Genomic DNA, 17,468 nt, shown 5'->3' with positions numbered 1-17,468 from the left:
GTGTACATCGAAAAAAATATTAGGAATACTAATCCAGTTTTCCTTGTTTCAAGATCATTTTCGGCCACAAGCAAACCAAGACCTTTCACTTTTAACAAGGTATGAAATGTAATAAGTACTAACATGTTTCCTTTAATTACTAAAATATGCTGTTCCATAGTTGGAAGCAGTTAGGACTAGCGTTCAGTTTGGTAGATCTTGCGCCGCAACACAACCCAAAAAGGTGATCTAGCCACGTTAGGGGCTCCGTTAAATATCGAGCATCTTTTAAACCCCCTCAACCATTCATCCATCAGCACGGGTCGGCTGACCCAATGAATTGGGGTTACCTGTTTGATGGACTTTTACCCCCGGAATAGATGGTCCGTAGAGCTATTCTAAGCCGACAGCTACACGGGCAAAGTATGTAAATTGAAACGAAGTTTATACGAATTAAAGCAAGCGGCGCGGAGCTTGGAATCAGAAGCTGACTACACTACTGGAACAGCAAGGATTCACGCGGTGCTATGAATATCCGTGTCTATACCAGAGAATGAAGAAAGGTAAACGGTGTTATGTACTACGCCTACAAGGATGATTCGATCAAGAACCTGACAGCCACAATGCAAAAAAAATAAATAAAATCAACGAACTGGATGGCATCCGATACATACTAACTTGGAATTCAAATAGAAGGTGACTCGCATGGATACTATTTTACCAGCCAGCGGAAGTATACCAACAATTGGAAGGACAACTGCTGTATTTGACTGTGAATTCAAGACAAGCTATATCAATCATTAGAAGAAATAACACGTTAACGTAAATAGACTATATCGAGATAATGCATGTATGTAGTATAATAGCTTAAAACGTGGTTTCCCAACCTTCGCTTCGCGACCTCCCAACTGCTTGCAGGCACACTTCGATTGTTGTGCGAAGAGCGGGGTGACAACATACTGGGAGTCGCGTAAGCCAAGGTTGGGAAACCTTTATGAACCTTTTGTGCACTATCTAGTGTTTGAACGCCCAAACTAGTTGATTTGATTGATTTGTCTTTATTTAAGAGACTTTCAGCCCTTGGCTGGTTCGTCTCTCCAAACTAGTTACCACTAGGGGCCTGTTCATAAACTACGTAGACTCTTAGGAGGAAAGGAGTTTGACCAAAGTAAACGCACCATATAAATTTTCAAAATTTTGTATGGACGCGGTCAGAGATGGCCAAAAATGAGTCTACGTGGTTTATGAACACCGCCTGGTTGATTGAAATCAGCAGATCGAGGAGGAGTGTTAAAGTAGAATAGTCACCCAAGTGTGATGTAGATTATTATTTTTTTATTGCTTCAATAAAAGAAATGTTTTTGGCTTCTTTCAGCAGAACTATTATATATTCTACTTCTTCTACTAGAACACAGCCTTTGTGAAGCTTAAAAAAATAGTTGAGGGCTTTCATGCCCCCACAGTCCCACTTATAAAAAGTAGGAAATGAAAAAAACGGCATTTGAAGTTTAAAAATTCTTCCGTGTAAAACTACGCCATAATTTCAAAAGCATTTCGATCATCTCGAAACTTTCACTGAATGCTTTACACCTTAATACACAACTGTGAAATATGTTACGTTTACTACAAAATTGTTTAGTTTCGTGTTACAGAGTACCAAAGTCCATGATGGGACTGCTATGCAAGTTCTTTTATATATTAGTAATTTTTCATTGTGTATCATTGACGAATTATCAAAAGATTTCTAGAATCCCTAGAATAATTATGGGAGAAAACCTAGAGGGATTCCTGGAAAAATATCAAAACGCACTCTTGAAAAAATCCAAGGGAATTCTAGCAACAACTGCTTGATGAATACTAGTAGAAATTCCTGAATCCGTGGACTTTGGAGAAATTGTGAAAGTAATCCTAGCTGGAATTTTTCGAGGAATCCCACCTGGAAATGCTGCGGCGATCTCAGCAGACATTCTTGGATAAGTCCCAAAAGAAGTCTCCGGAGACATCTCTAGAAATGAGATGCAATCTTAGAAAAGAATGCCGCATACCTGTAGTCTCCAACAAAAAAAAAATATGCAGTCTGATACGATATAGGATCACCGAGTCATAAATAACCTTACGTTTAGCTTACGAAGACCTTGACCAGATGTAAAGCTAAAGCTAATAGGTTATCGTATTGCTAATAAATTACAATTACAATTACAATTACAAAGAAAGCAATAGGAAGCAATCGGTGAAGTACTAGATTGAAAGTTGTTGTTTGTTTATTACCAGGGATTTTCCCGTACTAGATTGAAAGTAAAGAGCTGGTTTTTTTGTATGGTGAGATGATCATTTCTCCATATTATCTGCAATGAAATGGTGCAAACAGCGTGGGGATTATGATTTTTTGCCTAATTTGATGCCGTTTGAGCGAAAGTTTTGGTAACTGCGGTGTTGAAGTTGCATAAATGAATAATTCCACTTCCGCGAGGGAAGTGAAGCGCGGGTCCCGAAAAGAACTATCATTGGACCAAAAGTGTCGTTAATGCAGATAAAAACAAATCAATAACCTGGCAAAAACCGATCATCACTGTATTTGATTGATTGACAGATTTATGTTGAATAAATTTCAATTACAATTGGGATGCCAATACATGTTATTAAAAAAAAGGAATCCCCATAGTTTCACACATTGTTGTCCGAAAACCAACGTAAACCTATGTGAATCATGGGACACTTTATATATAGAACCGCTGATTGGTATTTCATTTCTGGCGATACAAACATTTAACCCTTTCCTTCCCACGACTTTGAACGGCTATATCTATGCCAAAAAAGCGTTTCCGAAAAAAGTGGTAGAACAAAAGTTATTGCAAATTGGCTAAATTTTTCGATAATAATGAAAAAAATTTTGGTTGTAAATCAATAGGTTTTTGATTGTTTATCAATAGTTCAACTATTGAAACAAGTAGGTAGTAGTTGGGTTAACCTTATGAGGTTATAACCATATTCTAAAAATTATTGCATCATATTCATCTAATTCCGTTTGTCCGGAGTTCGTCGAAAATCGATGGTGCTCTAGAGCAACCATGGGAAGTAAAGGGTTAAGTAACGTGATTTGAATCATCATGAGTAAGAAATGACTCTGACGCTGTCATTTCACCTCGTCGGGCAAATATACCTGATTTGCATAACATGAGAAGTGTTAAGCAATAACAAATTAGCGTTCGTTATCATTGATATTTTGAGTAATCTCTCTAGAACGAAATGTATAACAAAACACACGCTACTACGTTCCCGCACGATTTATTTTAGCACATCCTATCTAAGTAGGCAAGATTGACACGCTTTGTCCGTAAAATGCGGGGGAATGAAAACATACGAACTCTTTTGCTCACCTTGGAATGCAATTGGATGGTGTACGGTCCACTTCCCATGCAGCAAACAGTTTCATCGGAACCGGCTTGGTCATCGCCATCCTTTCGAATTTGGTAATTTTGTCGGTCATTTTCACTTGTGAGCAGCGACAGTTTTCGTATAATCCTGGTCGGCTAGGATTTTGTTTTTCTCAAATATTAATAGCAGGCCACGAACACACTGACAGATATTCGAAGCGCCGCGCCGTTGTTAGCCAAATACTATGGCAACCAACTTATACACTCGAAACACTAGATTCGCCCCGTGCTGAACACTTCACCTCTTCACTTCAATTATTGGCCGCGAACAGATTTTCGCTCAAGATGTGCAAATAATTGTGCACTTCCTTCCTCTTCCTACGAACTGCCTATATTTACATCGAAATGCAACAAACACACCGAATGCCCGAAAGGCCGTCGCGACGCAATGGCATCTTATCGTAGCAATCTGGTTTTTATGGGCGTTTACCACCAACAGTGGCAGGATCCATCATTAATGGCGCTGTAAATAAAAGCCTGCTGCGATTGCGAAAATCCGCCCCAGAGGATCAGCTCCCTCGACTGCAACTTGGATTGGGCCCTTTTGCAAAAAGGGACAGCTGCAGATGATGGACCACCGAAAGTACAAGCCTTCCTCTCGGTAGCAGAAAAAGGCGGTGGCGCAATATATTTTCACTCTCTCCTATTACACCATTTTTTCGTACAGACTTTTGCTTTTTTCAATCGCGCAATTCAATTACGTTCCATTCCACTTTTCCTCCCTTATCACGAGTAACAATTTTGGAATCATCAGCTATGAAATAATTTTCTCTTCTCCGTCTGAACAACCTTTTTCGTCAAAACTTTAGTTTTTTCTTCACACACAGCAAGCAACCACAGGGAAATCAACTTCTTCTTTTTCTTCCAATTGCCACCAAACCAGCGATTAAAAAATATTTTTCTCCCACCGTGCGCTGCGGGTTCTCCGCGCAAAACGACAAAATTTGAGCAACTTTCCTCAGTTTACAACACAAGAGGACATTTTTCAACCACGGGAACACACTATTCAGCAAGAAATTTCGAATTCCACACAGAAAATTCAGCACATTCCTCACAATCTCTCACACGGGTGCAGCCACAAAAGAGGATTCCGTCAGCCAATCTCGGTACTCTGCTCACTCCGATTCGCTTTCGTCAAGACGCACATCCGTACACAAAGAAAATTCGACTACTTATGAATGAACACGAACCAGCAGCAGGGGCATCAGAGCTCCGAACTGCATCGAAAACGAATGCGCAAGAGAGCTGCAAAACAAACCGTTAGCTGTCAAACGCAGTCATTTTGTCGGAATTGTCGGAGTGTGCTGTCAAAATTGACAGATTCGCTGACGCAGAAGTTGTTAGGGTGGGTCATCATGTCGTCGCATTTGAACACTGGGAAAAATAACTTCATTCCTGGGAAAAATAACTTCATTCCATGTGTCCGGGACATGGATTTTAGCAAGGAGGGTAAACAAATGTTTTCCATTAGTGCGACTCATAAGCCTGGAGCACATAGCGTCCGTTCCGTCGAGGTTTGCGTTTTTTTGACAGTTTTCCCATGGGAAATGTGTCAAACTACTGTCACGCACACGCAAACGTATGCATTGTGTGGGGCACTATACAGCATACAGCAGCGACTCATACAATTTGGAGCACATACTATTCATGCGCTAATTTGCCTGCGTAAGCGGCTATTGACTGCATATACTTTTTATGTGGTTTGGCACATGGATATTTGCCATTAAGTATGCTTCCTTGACCTGATCAAAAGATATGTACTAACAGGCTACCGTTTTCAATAAAATACTATTACTACACTCAAATTAATTGGGTTGTTTAGTGAACAAAATATTGCTATTTTCTATTTCCTAATAGAAAGAGCCCATTTTTCTGAGTATGACGTGATTTTATGGCGTTCCAATACCTTTGTTTTGATGGCAACAGTTTTTATTTTTGTGGATAGAATGACAGTTTAATCGATAAAATGACAGTTCATCCCGAACAAAAAAATTTCCCCATACAAACTTAAAATGCATTTTAAAAATAGTTCCCGGGCACCAAAAATGATGAAATTTTGGATTTCGACTATTTTTTGGACGGAGATTCCGATTATGCAATAATCTGGATACCCCTAGAGAACCCAATTGACTGATAGATTATATGTGCGCTAACCACATAGATTGCCGGCGAGAGACAGAATCGCCCGTTTATGTACAAGTAATAAAATCTATAAATAAGATAAATGATTTTTACTCGGATTTTTATTATCACTGAAATACATTTCAAGTGTAGCATAACACACAATCTTGCGCACATAAAATTTAAAAGACAGAATGACCATAAGAAAACACAATGGCGCGTGAATGTTTTGCTCGAAAACGTGTTAATTTAATAATCGGAAAATTGGAAGTTTTCAGGGGTAATTATAACATATTACGTTCATTAAATTGTTAAGTGATTAAAACAGTGGTTTATTTATTTTTCAGAATTGGAATCCATCGCTTCAGAACCACAATGAAAGAAGAACTGAGGTATACTCGAACATCCATCTGAAGTTAAGACTGGAACGGATTGCATGGCCGGATTACAGTCTGTGAGTTCCGAGGTGAGTTCATTCCTGGTGATCGTCAACGCAAGTTCCGTCATGCCAACACAACCATCCGGCCACCGAGACGGCCCCATAGTGGATCACGAGGCGATTATCCCAACCGCTGAAGGAACTGGCGGAGCGCACGACGAGGCACTTTATGGTGGGAACCTAGTCATAAACCTAGTCCTGGTTTAGTTTCCGGCCTGGTATAATGGAATTTAGGGCTATGGGGCTGTCCATAAACCACGTGGTCATATGAGGGGGGGGGGGGGGGGTGTTCGGCCAATGACCATTTTGTATGGACGAATAAAAAAAATTGCTCGAAAAATTGTATGGACTAATGACCACGCGGGGGGGGGGGTTGAGAAGTCCCAAAAAAATGACCACGTGGTTTATAGACAGCCCCTATCCTCATTACACCGGGACAAGATTCAAACATCGATCACTTTCAACGATGTTATGGCGTATTTCAAACTAGTCATATCGGAACCCACCCGAGCTACGGCAAGGAGTTGTGAGAATCATGTCATGTCGAAGGCTGGCCGGGACTCGGCGTGGTGTAATTAGAATGCTCCACTACAAGGGGCAGATCACTCTTTGAATGTACATTCGATTTGCATTTAATGCATAAAAATGCATTTTTATGTTTTTCCATCGACTTAGCATTGAAATGCGCGAATGTCAAACCAAAAGTGTTGAAGAGAATCGTTGTGATGGATTCTATATTTGTCAATTCAGAAGTTTTCACAGAGGAAATAGAAAACTTGTACCGAAATTGTGAGTAAAATTCTATTAATTAAAGGTTGACATATACTTAAATATAAAACGGAAATTTTTGCAGGAGCGGCTCTGATTGCGAATGGAACAACTATTGGACTGGTTTCTCCATAAAATAATATACTAGTACTCGACGTCCAGGGCTGCGTCTGGCTGCGACCTGATACCTGGGGAGACTACCGCAACAAACGTAGAAACTCTACACAGTTAAACTGGAAAACCATAGAAAGAGAAGCAATATTAAACAAAAAATGAAATATTTATTTATTTATTTATTTATTAATTTGCCATTCTACTATCCATTGAGTAGAATTCTGCATCTCAACTGGCACACCCGTTGTTACCAAACGGAAACTCTGCGCTAATGGTGGGGAATAGGAAAACATTTGTATAGATATTTCCAACAGTCGTTTTCAAGCGTGGGCGTCGTGCATGTCGATCCAATGCGCGCCACGGTACGCCTACGCGCAATGAAGGTGTGGTGAGTTCGGCAGCCACCTGGAGTGGGTGGCAATGTGGGCGGAAGCATTGTGTATGGCGGTAAAAAATCGAAGAGAAGATCGAGCGATGGCACTGCGGGAAGGATGAAGGGAAGTGTTCGGGACACGATTCGGGATCAGGGAATCACTTTCCGTGCACGAAGAGAGATGTGTAAAGTTTTAGAGTCGGGGTTGTCACGTTTGGGCCTCCGATTCGTGCAATTGAGGGCGTTTCCAACCTTGTGGGCGAGGCGTTACGATTTGTGCTGTTGGCAGACTGTGCTGAAGCACCCGCTAGCTAGGGAACATTTCGTGATGAGCTGCGGTAACCCCCGTCAAGCCGCCGCCACCGGTAATCCCACTTTCGCTCAAGGTCAGCATCGACAGCTGCATCGTCGACCCATTCGTCCCGCCAGAATTCATCAACCGCCGGACCGTATCAGGCACCCCCGTGTAGGACGACACGCGGAGCTCACGTGAGATGCTATTCCGCAAACCCGCTTCGGCTGGCCGGCGCTCCTGGACCCTCCGTTAGCTGATTCGCCAAATTGCGGGATCGACTCCGGCCCACGATTGATCGCCCGCCACCTCCGCCTGGTACTTCGCGACTGCACCACCTGGCCGCGATACCACCAGATCTTCGGGCAGCAAAAGTAATTTGAATCGCTGTGCTAGATAGTTAGCACTACATTTTTGAAACTCATTTTGTTGTTCGTAACTGACAACTAACAACTGCCAACAATCAATCATTGTAGCAAGCCATGGCTTGCTAATTTACTGAATTAATGAATGAATGCATTAAAATGCATTTGAATGCAAATGATTTAGTTGATACATCAGATGTTCGAAGAGTGATCCGCCCCTTGCTCCACTATCTACTTTTTCTTTCTTTCGAGGGATCATCGAATTCGGATAAAATCATTCAAATTTAATGACAATTTTCCATCAAACATAACCATCAAAATTCCTCCAGATTTTCCCTCTAATTTCACTGAAATGACCCTCAAAACCAAGAACAAACCGGCCAAACATAACATCTCGGAACCATTCAAGAATTTCACTTGGAATGATATCCAGAAAATATTTTCGTTGACATTCTCGTTGAAAAACAAAAACAATTAAGTACTATAAATTCAATGGTTGCTAAGAAAATAATGCCAGTGCGGCGTCGCTTTATTATAGCAGTCACCATAATACATTTTGGAGCCTCGGCGCCTCAGCACCTCAGCACACTAGGGCACACCAGGGCACACTGGTAGGCACATCGAAAAACGTTGGCACAAATGAAGTGTGTAGAGTGACTACCCCTTGACTTTATGCTCTTCCCCAAATAGCTTTAGCACAGACGTAACACTTCGAACATTTTTTGATTCAAATCATAGTCACGGAAACACATTCGCCCAATGCTAAAATGACTAAGTTTGGCCGACCATCAACTAGGTGGCGGTAGTGAGCAAACGTCAAACTCGAACAAAAATGATGTGAGCGCCACAGGTGGGTAGTTGGCCAACTATCAAATTTTGAAAAAGATCGTTAAATCGAAGTACGATGGGAATTATCAGAGTGTTACGTCTGTTTGTATGTGGCTTTAGCATTGATTTGTTTAACAAATAAAACCAGCGCGATCACTGATTATTCAAATTTGGCATTTATTTCTATTTTAAAGTCAATCCCACGTGTAAATAGCTTTATTATTCTTTCCAATGTTGAAACGAGTGGATCGGTCGTTTCAAATATAAACGATATTTCAATTTGCGCCTGGAATATAGGCAACAATGAGGGAGTGCTCGAATCAATGTTTTAAAGATGTGTGGGTGATTTACACGGTAGATCGGTAGAAGATATTGGAGGAGAAAAAGCGATCAACAGGAAACCCGGAACAGCTGATGATTGCTTACGGGAAAATTGTTTGTATGGAAAACGAATTCAAGACATAAACAGGAATCCGTTGAATTATGGAAATTAATGTAGAATGGGAATAGAAGAGGTTTCTTGGTTGGTCTGGGTGATCGAGAAGGTCTTTCCCATTTGGACCACCGAGCCGAAAATAGTAAAAAGTTTTAAGTGCAGTGAGAATAGTCGAAGTAAAATTAAAGTGTGTTAAAGAGAAGAAAATTGAAAAGAAAAGAAAGCTTAAATAATTTAAAATAAATGTTTTTTTCCAGAGTTTTTTTAAACAAAAGTTTCTAAAGATTTTGAACAAGAAAATCGTGAGTCGCGCGATACAAAAGTGTAACGAAAAGTAAACTTAACTTAATTGAAATGATGGAGAAAAAAAGTGATTAATATTTTTTGTTAATGATTTTATAGAAGAGAAGCGAGGTATATCGTGAGTCGTAGCAGAAGAAAACTAAAAGAAAATAAGGTGAAGAACAGGTAATTTGGCTGAAATGATTATTAAGTGTGTGATCGGTTCTGATGGACGTTTTATTTGTGTAGCCACAACCAGGTGGCGAATCCGTTTGGGGTTCCTGGCCACGAAGTCGGAAGCCAGGACCAGTGAGGCAAGGTGCGAATACGAGGGCATTACCGTGCAGTTCCAGACTCCGAAGAAAGTGCTCGGTAAAGTGGTTTTAGCGTGATCACCCTGGGTGTACCGACCGCCTCGGTGCATTCGGAGAGCGTTGGTTCATCGTGAAAGAGTGCTCGGCCCACGTGCGTCACACCCGCCAACCCGTGATCGCCACATCGTGGAGGATCCAAAGGGGGAAAATTTTCCCAACGCCAGTGTGATCACCCTGACTCACGTCCGGAGACAGAGGTTATCCGTGGAAAATACCACCCACCGACGCCGAAGGAACGAAGATCACGTGCTTCATCGTCAAAATTCCGATCGTGGTGTGTAGCGCCGCCTCTACTCGCCTCGGGTCGACTCGCCTCGCCACCACCCATCCCACCTCTAGCCATCTGGTCACGAGAGATCTCCACCCGTCTCGTCTGCTGAAGTTTGCTTCGCTGCGGGCGCCCTGTGCTACAACCACAACTATCGTCCGGCGCCGAAGCACAAAGACGATCGTGAACCCTAGCATCGCCTCTCCTCGTCTCGCCTAGAGTCGTCTTGCCACGGGGTAGTTGCTCCCGTTGCTCGTCTACCGAAGAGTGGCTTCGTTGTGGACGCCAGCCGCATCCACTTCCACCAGCATCCGACGACAACCAGTGCTACGACGATCACACTTTCGTGGAGCATCCAGGTCGATCGTCATCGGTCGTCCCCACGGTGACGAGAGCACCCCAAGAGGGTTACGGCTAGGTATCGAAACGTCATCAAACTGTAAGTACCGAAAAGCTGACACACACCATCACACAACACGAGTAGGGACCTTTTATTGTGAATAGTAGGGGAAGAAACAGAGTAGAGGGGTAGGAAGACTCACGTACAGAACACAACACAGAGGAGAGTGACGTCACGAGCAGGGACTGAGTGACCATCGAGAAGTTCGGTACCGTAGGCTAGCAAATTGCTCCGGGAGAACCCTCGATGGTTAGTCAGTAAGTAGCTAGCTCTTGCAGGATATAGAGCAGGGGAATGTATGTCTTTTCTTCTTAAAAAAAATAACGAATACGAAATTTTAAAACATTTAAGCGGACTTTTCTCTATTTTGATTTTTAAACGGGTCTTTGAATAAATTTTAAACTTTTCTCTATGCAACATAATAACTAAGATATTCTTTTGGATGAACGAATCGAAACGGAATAGTGGGAATTATTTGGACGGGAATTTGGGAAATAGAGGACAGAATCGTGGGAATTGTTTCTGATGAGAGTTTTGGAAAATACAAGAAGAAGGATCCTGTTTTGGGCAAAACCATAGCTAGCTGGGCACAGTTGATCGGAGGTCTTGGCAGACGACTTTGTCGTCTGGCGCAAAAGCCAGGAACTTAAGGACCCCTATCAGGATCCTCCTTACAATGTAAACTATGCGCTGAACGATTAAAAACCAAAAGTGACGCACTTAAATTGGCTTCTTTAGTGGTGTTGAGATAATTCCATATTCAGAATCTGCATGCAAAACTTAGCCGAAATCCAAATTTTCATGAATTTTGGTGCCCGGGAACCTATTTAAAAATCTGTTTGAAGTTTGTATGGGAGCGATTTGTCGAATCACCCCTCGTTGCATTTTGTACTGGGCGGAGCTGTCAAGCAGTTGGCCAGCTGTCAAAAGGTGATTTTTAAAAATCTCTTCGAAATCGATTTTAGGTACCAAAAGGAAGTTCTAAAAATCTGAAAAAAATCATGGTGGTTCAGAAAAAAGTGCTCTTTCGTATAAAATCAAAAAATCAATACATTTTTCTTAATTTAAAAACCCAATAGACCATTCCCGTCAAAATTTTTTATGTGCTCTACGGCTTTCTGATAATTTATTGAGCAAACTTCCCCAAAGAACCCATATGTTTTGAAGCCCCTAACTATTGAAAAACAATGAAAAACCTGCGAAGTAGCACTTTAGCCCTATGATCTCCTATACAAAAAAAATCCACAAAACCCGATGAACCCCGTTCTCCTCTACGGCTGTCTCGGAGAGATGCGGAGAATTTTCAATCAGCTGGTTGTCATTTATGACGTTTGATATTCTTTGTTTTGATCTGCTCCCATCCGCTCCAAAAGCAGATCGAAAACAGTCCGGCTCGGATCACGGAACGTATCTTAATTTCTTTGAGATGGAATTCCGCGAGGGAAAACCGGAATCGATTGTGTTACCAAGAGATACGACGCGGCAACCCGAAGCTCCAGAGGAACTTCCAGCTGATGTTGCTTCAGCGAGATCACCTCATAGTAGGTCTGACTGTTAATGACATCGTACGTGGCCGGTACGTCGGCCAACACTTCCACTATCTTGCGCTTCTGGCCGCCGCTAGCCACCACCGGAGACGATGATGCCGGACAGATCGGTTCCAGTTTAGCGCTGTGACCATTGCTAGTTCCGGGCTGATCCTGCTGTGATGCCGTCGCCGTTACGGTAGGTATGTTGAAGAAAATTTGTCACTCCCAAATTACCTGATAAAACTCCTTCAAGAAGTTCTCCAACGTTCGGAACTTGGGATGCGGCGTGTTGTAAACTCCCACCCGCGCGTGTTGTAAACTCGTTCGCCCGATGGAAATACTCCAGCACCGCCAGACTTCCCTCCCGTTTCAGAATGTGGTACGCCTCCAGCAGTCGTTCGGCCATGTGAAAGCTCAGCATCGCCTCGTGATGGTCCTTGCGCAAAACCCCTGTCCGCCAACAGGGCTTCCTCGTACCGAATTCTATCCATCCGGACGTTCTCCACCGCCATTCGATCGAAGTCGCACTTTGCAATCAGCTTGGCCGCGAGCAGCTTCTGCAAGCACGGTTGCATCACCTGTTTGAACTCCTCCAGCAGTGCCGTCAGCGATTGGCCCATAACGGCGTCCAGATATTGCTGATTAAATTTTCTTTCTTGTTCATGAGCCAATCTTCTGGCGCCTCGTGCGGATTGCCCCACTGCAGTTCGATGTTGGAAATTAGCCACGACTTGAGCAGATTTGCCTCCATCGTTTTACCGGAAGTCGTCGAAACGCACAGCATCCGGAAGTTCTTCGTGTACTCCAGAAACTTCTGGATAATCTTCGTATGTTGACGCGATTCCACCTGCGGATCATTTATTACAATAACCGGTGTTTCCTGCGATGCCCGGTTGATGTCCATCAGCATCATGTTGGTCGACGTAAAGAACACCCTCTTGGCCGTCCACATCTGGGTGCGTTTGTGGGGTTTCATAAGCAATTCCACGACATCCGTCGGCAGGAACTTACCAAGAGAGATGACGCGGCAACCCGAAGCTCCAGAGGAAACGATAGTGCGCGATGTCGTAGATACGTCGGGGAAGAACATAAGATGGGATTCTCACAAAGAGTTTTCAACCCATTTTGTACGGCTTCAACGTCTTCACCATTCTCCTTTCCCAGCTTTTTTTTCCTTTCATCCATGACAAGACGCTTTGCCACTGACACCGCTGTGGATATGGTGAGTTGCCCGAAAAAATGTCACTGGATGTCCGGGTACTGGGTCTGTTGGGCACATTAAACCAAGCCAGCAATAGTGTCCTATTGACCCAATCAGAGTTAAGTCGTATTGTTAAATTTAATTTGTATTATTTTCGCCTGTGTTAATAAATACTATTGTTAGGGGTGGGAAGTTTCTGTGGATAGGGCGGGGCGGGGCAAGATGGGTCACGGGGCAAGATAGGTTAGTGCCATTTTCGAGCGCATTACTTATGTTTTGAATATGTTGATAATTTTGTTAGGTGACCAGCATACAATGTATGCTATGTATGTATGTCATCTACAAAAGTTAAGGGTTTTATTGAAAAAAATATACACTCATTGGACATAAAAAATAAAATGGTTTTTGGCCATTTTACTTATGCGATACATTACATATAATCTCCATATAATGACCGCGTGGCAACATGGGTCACCTTAAATTTTGAGCGTATTTTTGGAGCATTTAAAAATGATTTATTTTGTATTACAAGACTATCTAAGAACTCACTTCAACCAAAAAGAATGAGCGCCTAAAATTATATCATAAATTTATGATATTTTTTTTGTGAAAACATCGATTTTCAAGTCGTTTTACGACCACTCAAATCGTAAAGTTTTTTATTTTCCAAATAAATTATTAAAATGTTTACTAGTAGTTCTTGTTTATTCAGTCAGTAAATATGGATATGGAGCATATATGAATACAGAAAAAAAATCGTATAATTGCCATTTTTTGTTGAGAAAATTGGAATTACTCTGGGAATTACCTAAAAGGTGACCCATCTTGCCCCGCACTTTTTTCTCGGCGCTAAATCGGTCACTTTTTAAATAAAATAGCTTGTTCAAAAGCATGTTTTGTATTTCATGAACCTTTTATCGGCTTTTAGCATAGCTAACTAATGTGTTGAAGAGTAGAGGACGAATATAAACCAGCATGAATTGTATTTACAAAGTTATGATGATCCATCTTTAGGTGACCCATCTTGCTCCGCCCCACCCTACTTTAAAACATCCGAATTTACACCTGGGGCTCTGGTGTCTCTGAATAAGACGGGTAAATGCACAGTCGCCTTCATTGCTCTAGTGGGCTTATTCTGGTTAATAATTAGAATAACTGACGGATCGAGCCTTCGAAGTTTACGAAGTGACAAGGAAACAAGTAAGTATGTTTTTGTAATTTGTTTCAACTGCCTATGAAGATCAATTTTCGTTGAAGTTATTCTTCCTGATAATGAAAACTTGTAGTTAGGAAGGATCACCAAGTCCTCTGAAGTTGTTTGGTGACGTACAATACGCAGATACAATCAGAACTTGTAGTTGAGAAGGTTCATCAAGTCCTCTGAAGTTGTTTGGTGACGCACGATACGCAGATATAATCAAAACTTGTACTTGAGAAGGTTCACCAAGTCCTCTGAAGTTGTTTGGTGACGCACGATACACAGATACAATAAGAACTTGTACTTGAGAAGGTTCACCAAGACCTCTGAAGTTGTTTGGTGACGCACAATACGCAGATACAATCAGAACTTGTAGTTGAGAATGTTTACCAAGTCCTCTGAAGTTGTTTGGTGACGCACGATACACAGATACAATAAGAACTTGTACTTGAGAAGGTTCACCAAGTCCTCTGAAGTTGTTTGGTGACATACGATACGCAGATATAATCAGAACTTGTACTTGAGAAGGTTCACCAAGTCCTCTGAAGTTGTTTGGTGACGTATGATACGCAGATACAATCAGAACTTGTACTTGATAAGGTTCACCAAGTCCTCTGAAGTTGTTTGGTGACGCACGATACGCAGATATAATCAGAACTTGTAGTTGAGAAGGTTCACCAAGTCCTCTGAAGTTGTTTGGTGACGCACGATACGCAGATATAATCAGAACTTGTACTTGAGAAGGTTCACCAAGTCCTCTGAAGTTGTTTGGTGACGTATGATACGCAGATACAATCAGAACTTGTACTTGATAAGGTTCACCAAGTCCTCTGAAGTTGTTTGGTGACGCACGATACGCAGATATAATCAGAACTTGTAGTTGAGAAGGTTCACCAAGTCCTCTGAAGTTGTTTGGTGACGCACGATACACAGATACAATAAGAACTTGTACTTGAGAAGGTTCACCAAGTCCTCTGAAGTTGTTTGGTGACGCACAATACGCAGATACAATCAGAACTTGTACTTGAGAAGGTTCACCAAGACCTCTGAAGTTGTTTGGTGACGCACAATACGCAGATACAATCAGAACTTGTAGTTGAGAATGTTCACCAAGTCCTCTGAAGTTGTTTGGTGACGAACGATACACAGATACAATAAGGACTTGTACTTGATAAGGTTCACCAAGTCCTCTGAAGTTGTTTGGTGACGCACGATACGCAGATATAATCAAAACTTGTACTAGAGAAGGTTCAACAAGTCCTCTGAAGTTGTTTGGTGACGCACAATACGCAGATACAATCAGAACTCGTAGTTGAGAATGTTCACCAAGTCCTCTGAAGTTGTTTGGTGACGCACGATACGCAGATATACACCCTCATTCTTGTTTACGGGCGTATCCGCTTTCGAACGTATTTCGTTCGTTCGAATCCGTAGCCCATTTGATTTTGCTGGCGTAAACGGGAATGCGGACGATTTTCGTTCGAAAGTGGATTCGATCGAAAACAAGAATGAGGGTGATAATCAGAACTTGTACTTGAGAAGGTTCACCAAGTCCTCTGAAGTTGTTTGGTGACGTATGATACGCAGATACAATCAGAACTTGTACTTGAGAAGGTTCACCAAGTCCTCTGAAGTTGTTTGGTGACGTATGATACGCAGATACAATCAGGACTTGTACTTGATAAGGTTCACCAAGTCCTCTGAAGTTGTTTGGTGACGTACGATACGCAGATATAATCAGAACTTGTACTTGAGAAGGTTCAGCAAGTCCTCTTGTTTGGTGACGCACAACACGCAGATACAATCAGAACTTGTAGTTGAGAAGGTTCACCAAGTCCTCTGAGGTTGTTTGGTGACGCACGATACGCAGATACAATCAGAACTTGTAGTTGAGAAGGTTCACCAAGTCCTCTGAAGTTGTTTGGTGACGCACGATACACAGATACAATCAGAACTTGTACTTGAGAAGGTTCACCAAGTCCTCTGAAGTTGTTTGGTGACGTATGATACGCAGATACAATCAGAACTTGTACTTGATAAGGTTCACCAAGTCCTCTGAAGTTGTTTGGTGACGTACGATACGCAGATATAATCAGAACTTGTACTTGAGAAGGTTCAGCAAGTCCTCTTGTTTGGTGACGCACAATACGCAGATACAATCAGAACTTGTAGTTGAGAAGGTTCACCAAGTCCTCTGAGGTTGTTTGGTGACGCACGATACGCAGATACAATCAGAACTTGTAATTGAGAAGGTTCACCAAGTCCTCTGAAGTTGTTTGGTGACGCACGATACACAGATACAATAAGAACTTGTACTTGAGAAGGTTCACCAAGTGCTCTGAAGTTGTTTGGTGACGTATGATACGCAGATACAATCAGAACTTGTACTTGAGAAGGTTCACCAAGTCCTCTGAAGTTGTTTGGTGACGTATGATACGCAGACACAATCAGAACTTGTACTTGATAAGGTTCACCAAGTCCTCTGAAGTTGTTTGGTGACGTACGATACGCAGATATAATCAGAACTTGTACTTGAGAAGGTTCAGCAAGTCCTCTTGTTTGGTGACGCACAATACGCAGATACAATCAGAACTTGTAGTTGAGAAGGTTCACCAAGTTTTCTGAGGTTGTTTGGTGACGCACGATACGCAGATACAATCAGAACTTGTAGTTGAGAAGGTTCACCAAGTCCTCTGAAGTTGTTTGGTGACGCACGATACACAGATACAATAAGAACTTGTACTTGATAAGGTTCACCAAGTCCTCTGAAGTTGTTTGGTGACGCACGATACGCAGATATAATCAAAACTTGTACTTGAGAAGGTTCACCAAGTCCTCTGAAGTTGTTTGGTGACGTATGATACGCAGATACAATCAGAACTTGTACTTGATAAGGTTCACCAAGTCCTCTGAAGTTGTTTGGTGACGTACGATACGCAGATATAATCAGAACTTGTGCTTGAGAAGGTTCAGCAAGTCCTCTTGTTTGGTGACGCACAATACGCAGATACAATCAGAACTTGTAGTTGAGAAGGTTCATCAAGTCCTCTGAGGTTGTTTGGTGACG

At 42.1% G+C, this 17,468-nt stretch overlaps 1 protein-coding gene and 1 pseudogene across 2 annotated transcripts in view; both read right to left on the bottom strand.

Moving 5' to 3' along the window:
* Window positions 1-4,625, bottom strand: part of LOC109423140 (phosphofurin acidic cluster sorting protein 2) — a 48,943-nt gene extending 44,318 nt beyond the window's left edge. For both annotated transcript variants that reach the window (XM_019698067.3, XM_019698068.3), the window contains exon 1: window positions 3,357-4,625. In XM_019698067.3, coding sequence (XP_019553612.3) covers window positions 3,357-3,466 — 110 coding nt within the window. In that variant the 5' untranslated portion in view covers window positions 3,467-4,625. The remainder of the gene's footprint in view (window positions 1-3,356) is intronic.
* Window positions 4,626-11,544: 6,919 nt separating this feature from the next.
* LOC109402391 (uncharacterized) lies at window positions 11,545-14,712 on the bottom strand (annotated as a pseudogene).
* Between the last annotated feature and the right edge of the window lie 2,756 nt (window positions 14,713-17,468).

This window comes from Aedes albopictus, chromosome 1, assembly GCF_035046485.1.
Source record: "Aedes albopictus strain Foshan chromosome 1, AalbF5, whole genome shotgun sequence".
Classification (NCBI taxonomy): Eukaryota; Metazoa; Arthropoda; class Insecta; order Diptera; family Culicidae; genus Aedes; species Aedes albopictus.
The sequence above is the reverse complement of the archived record's forward strand: the minus strand, read 5'-3'. Positions and strand labels throughout refer to the sequence as shown.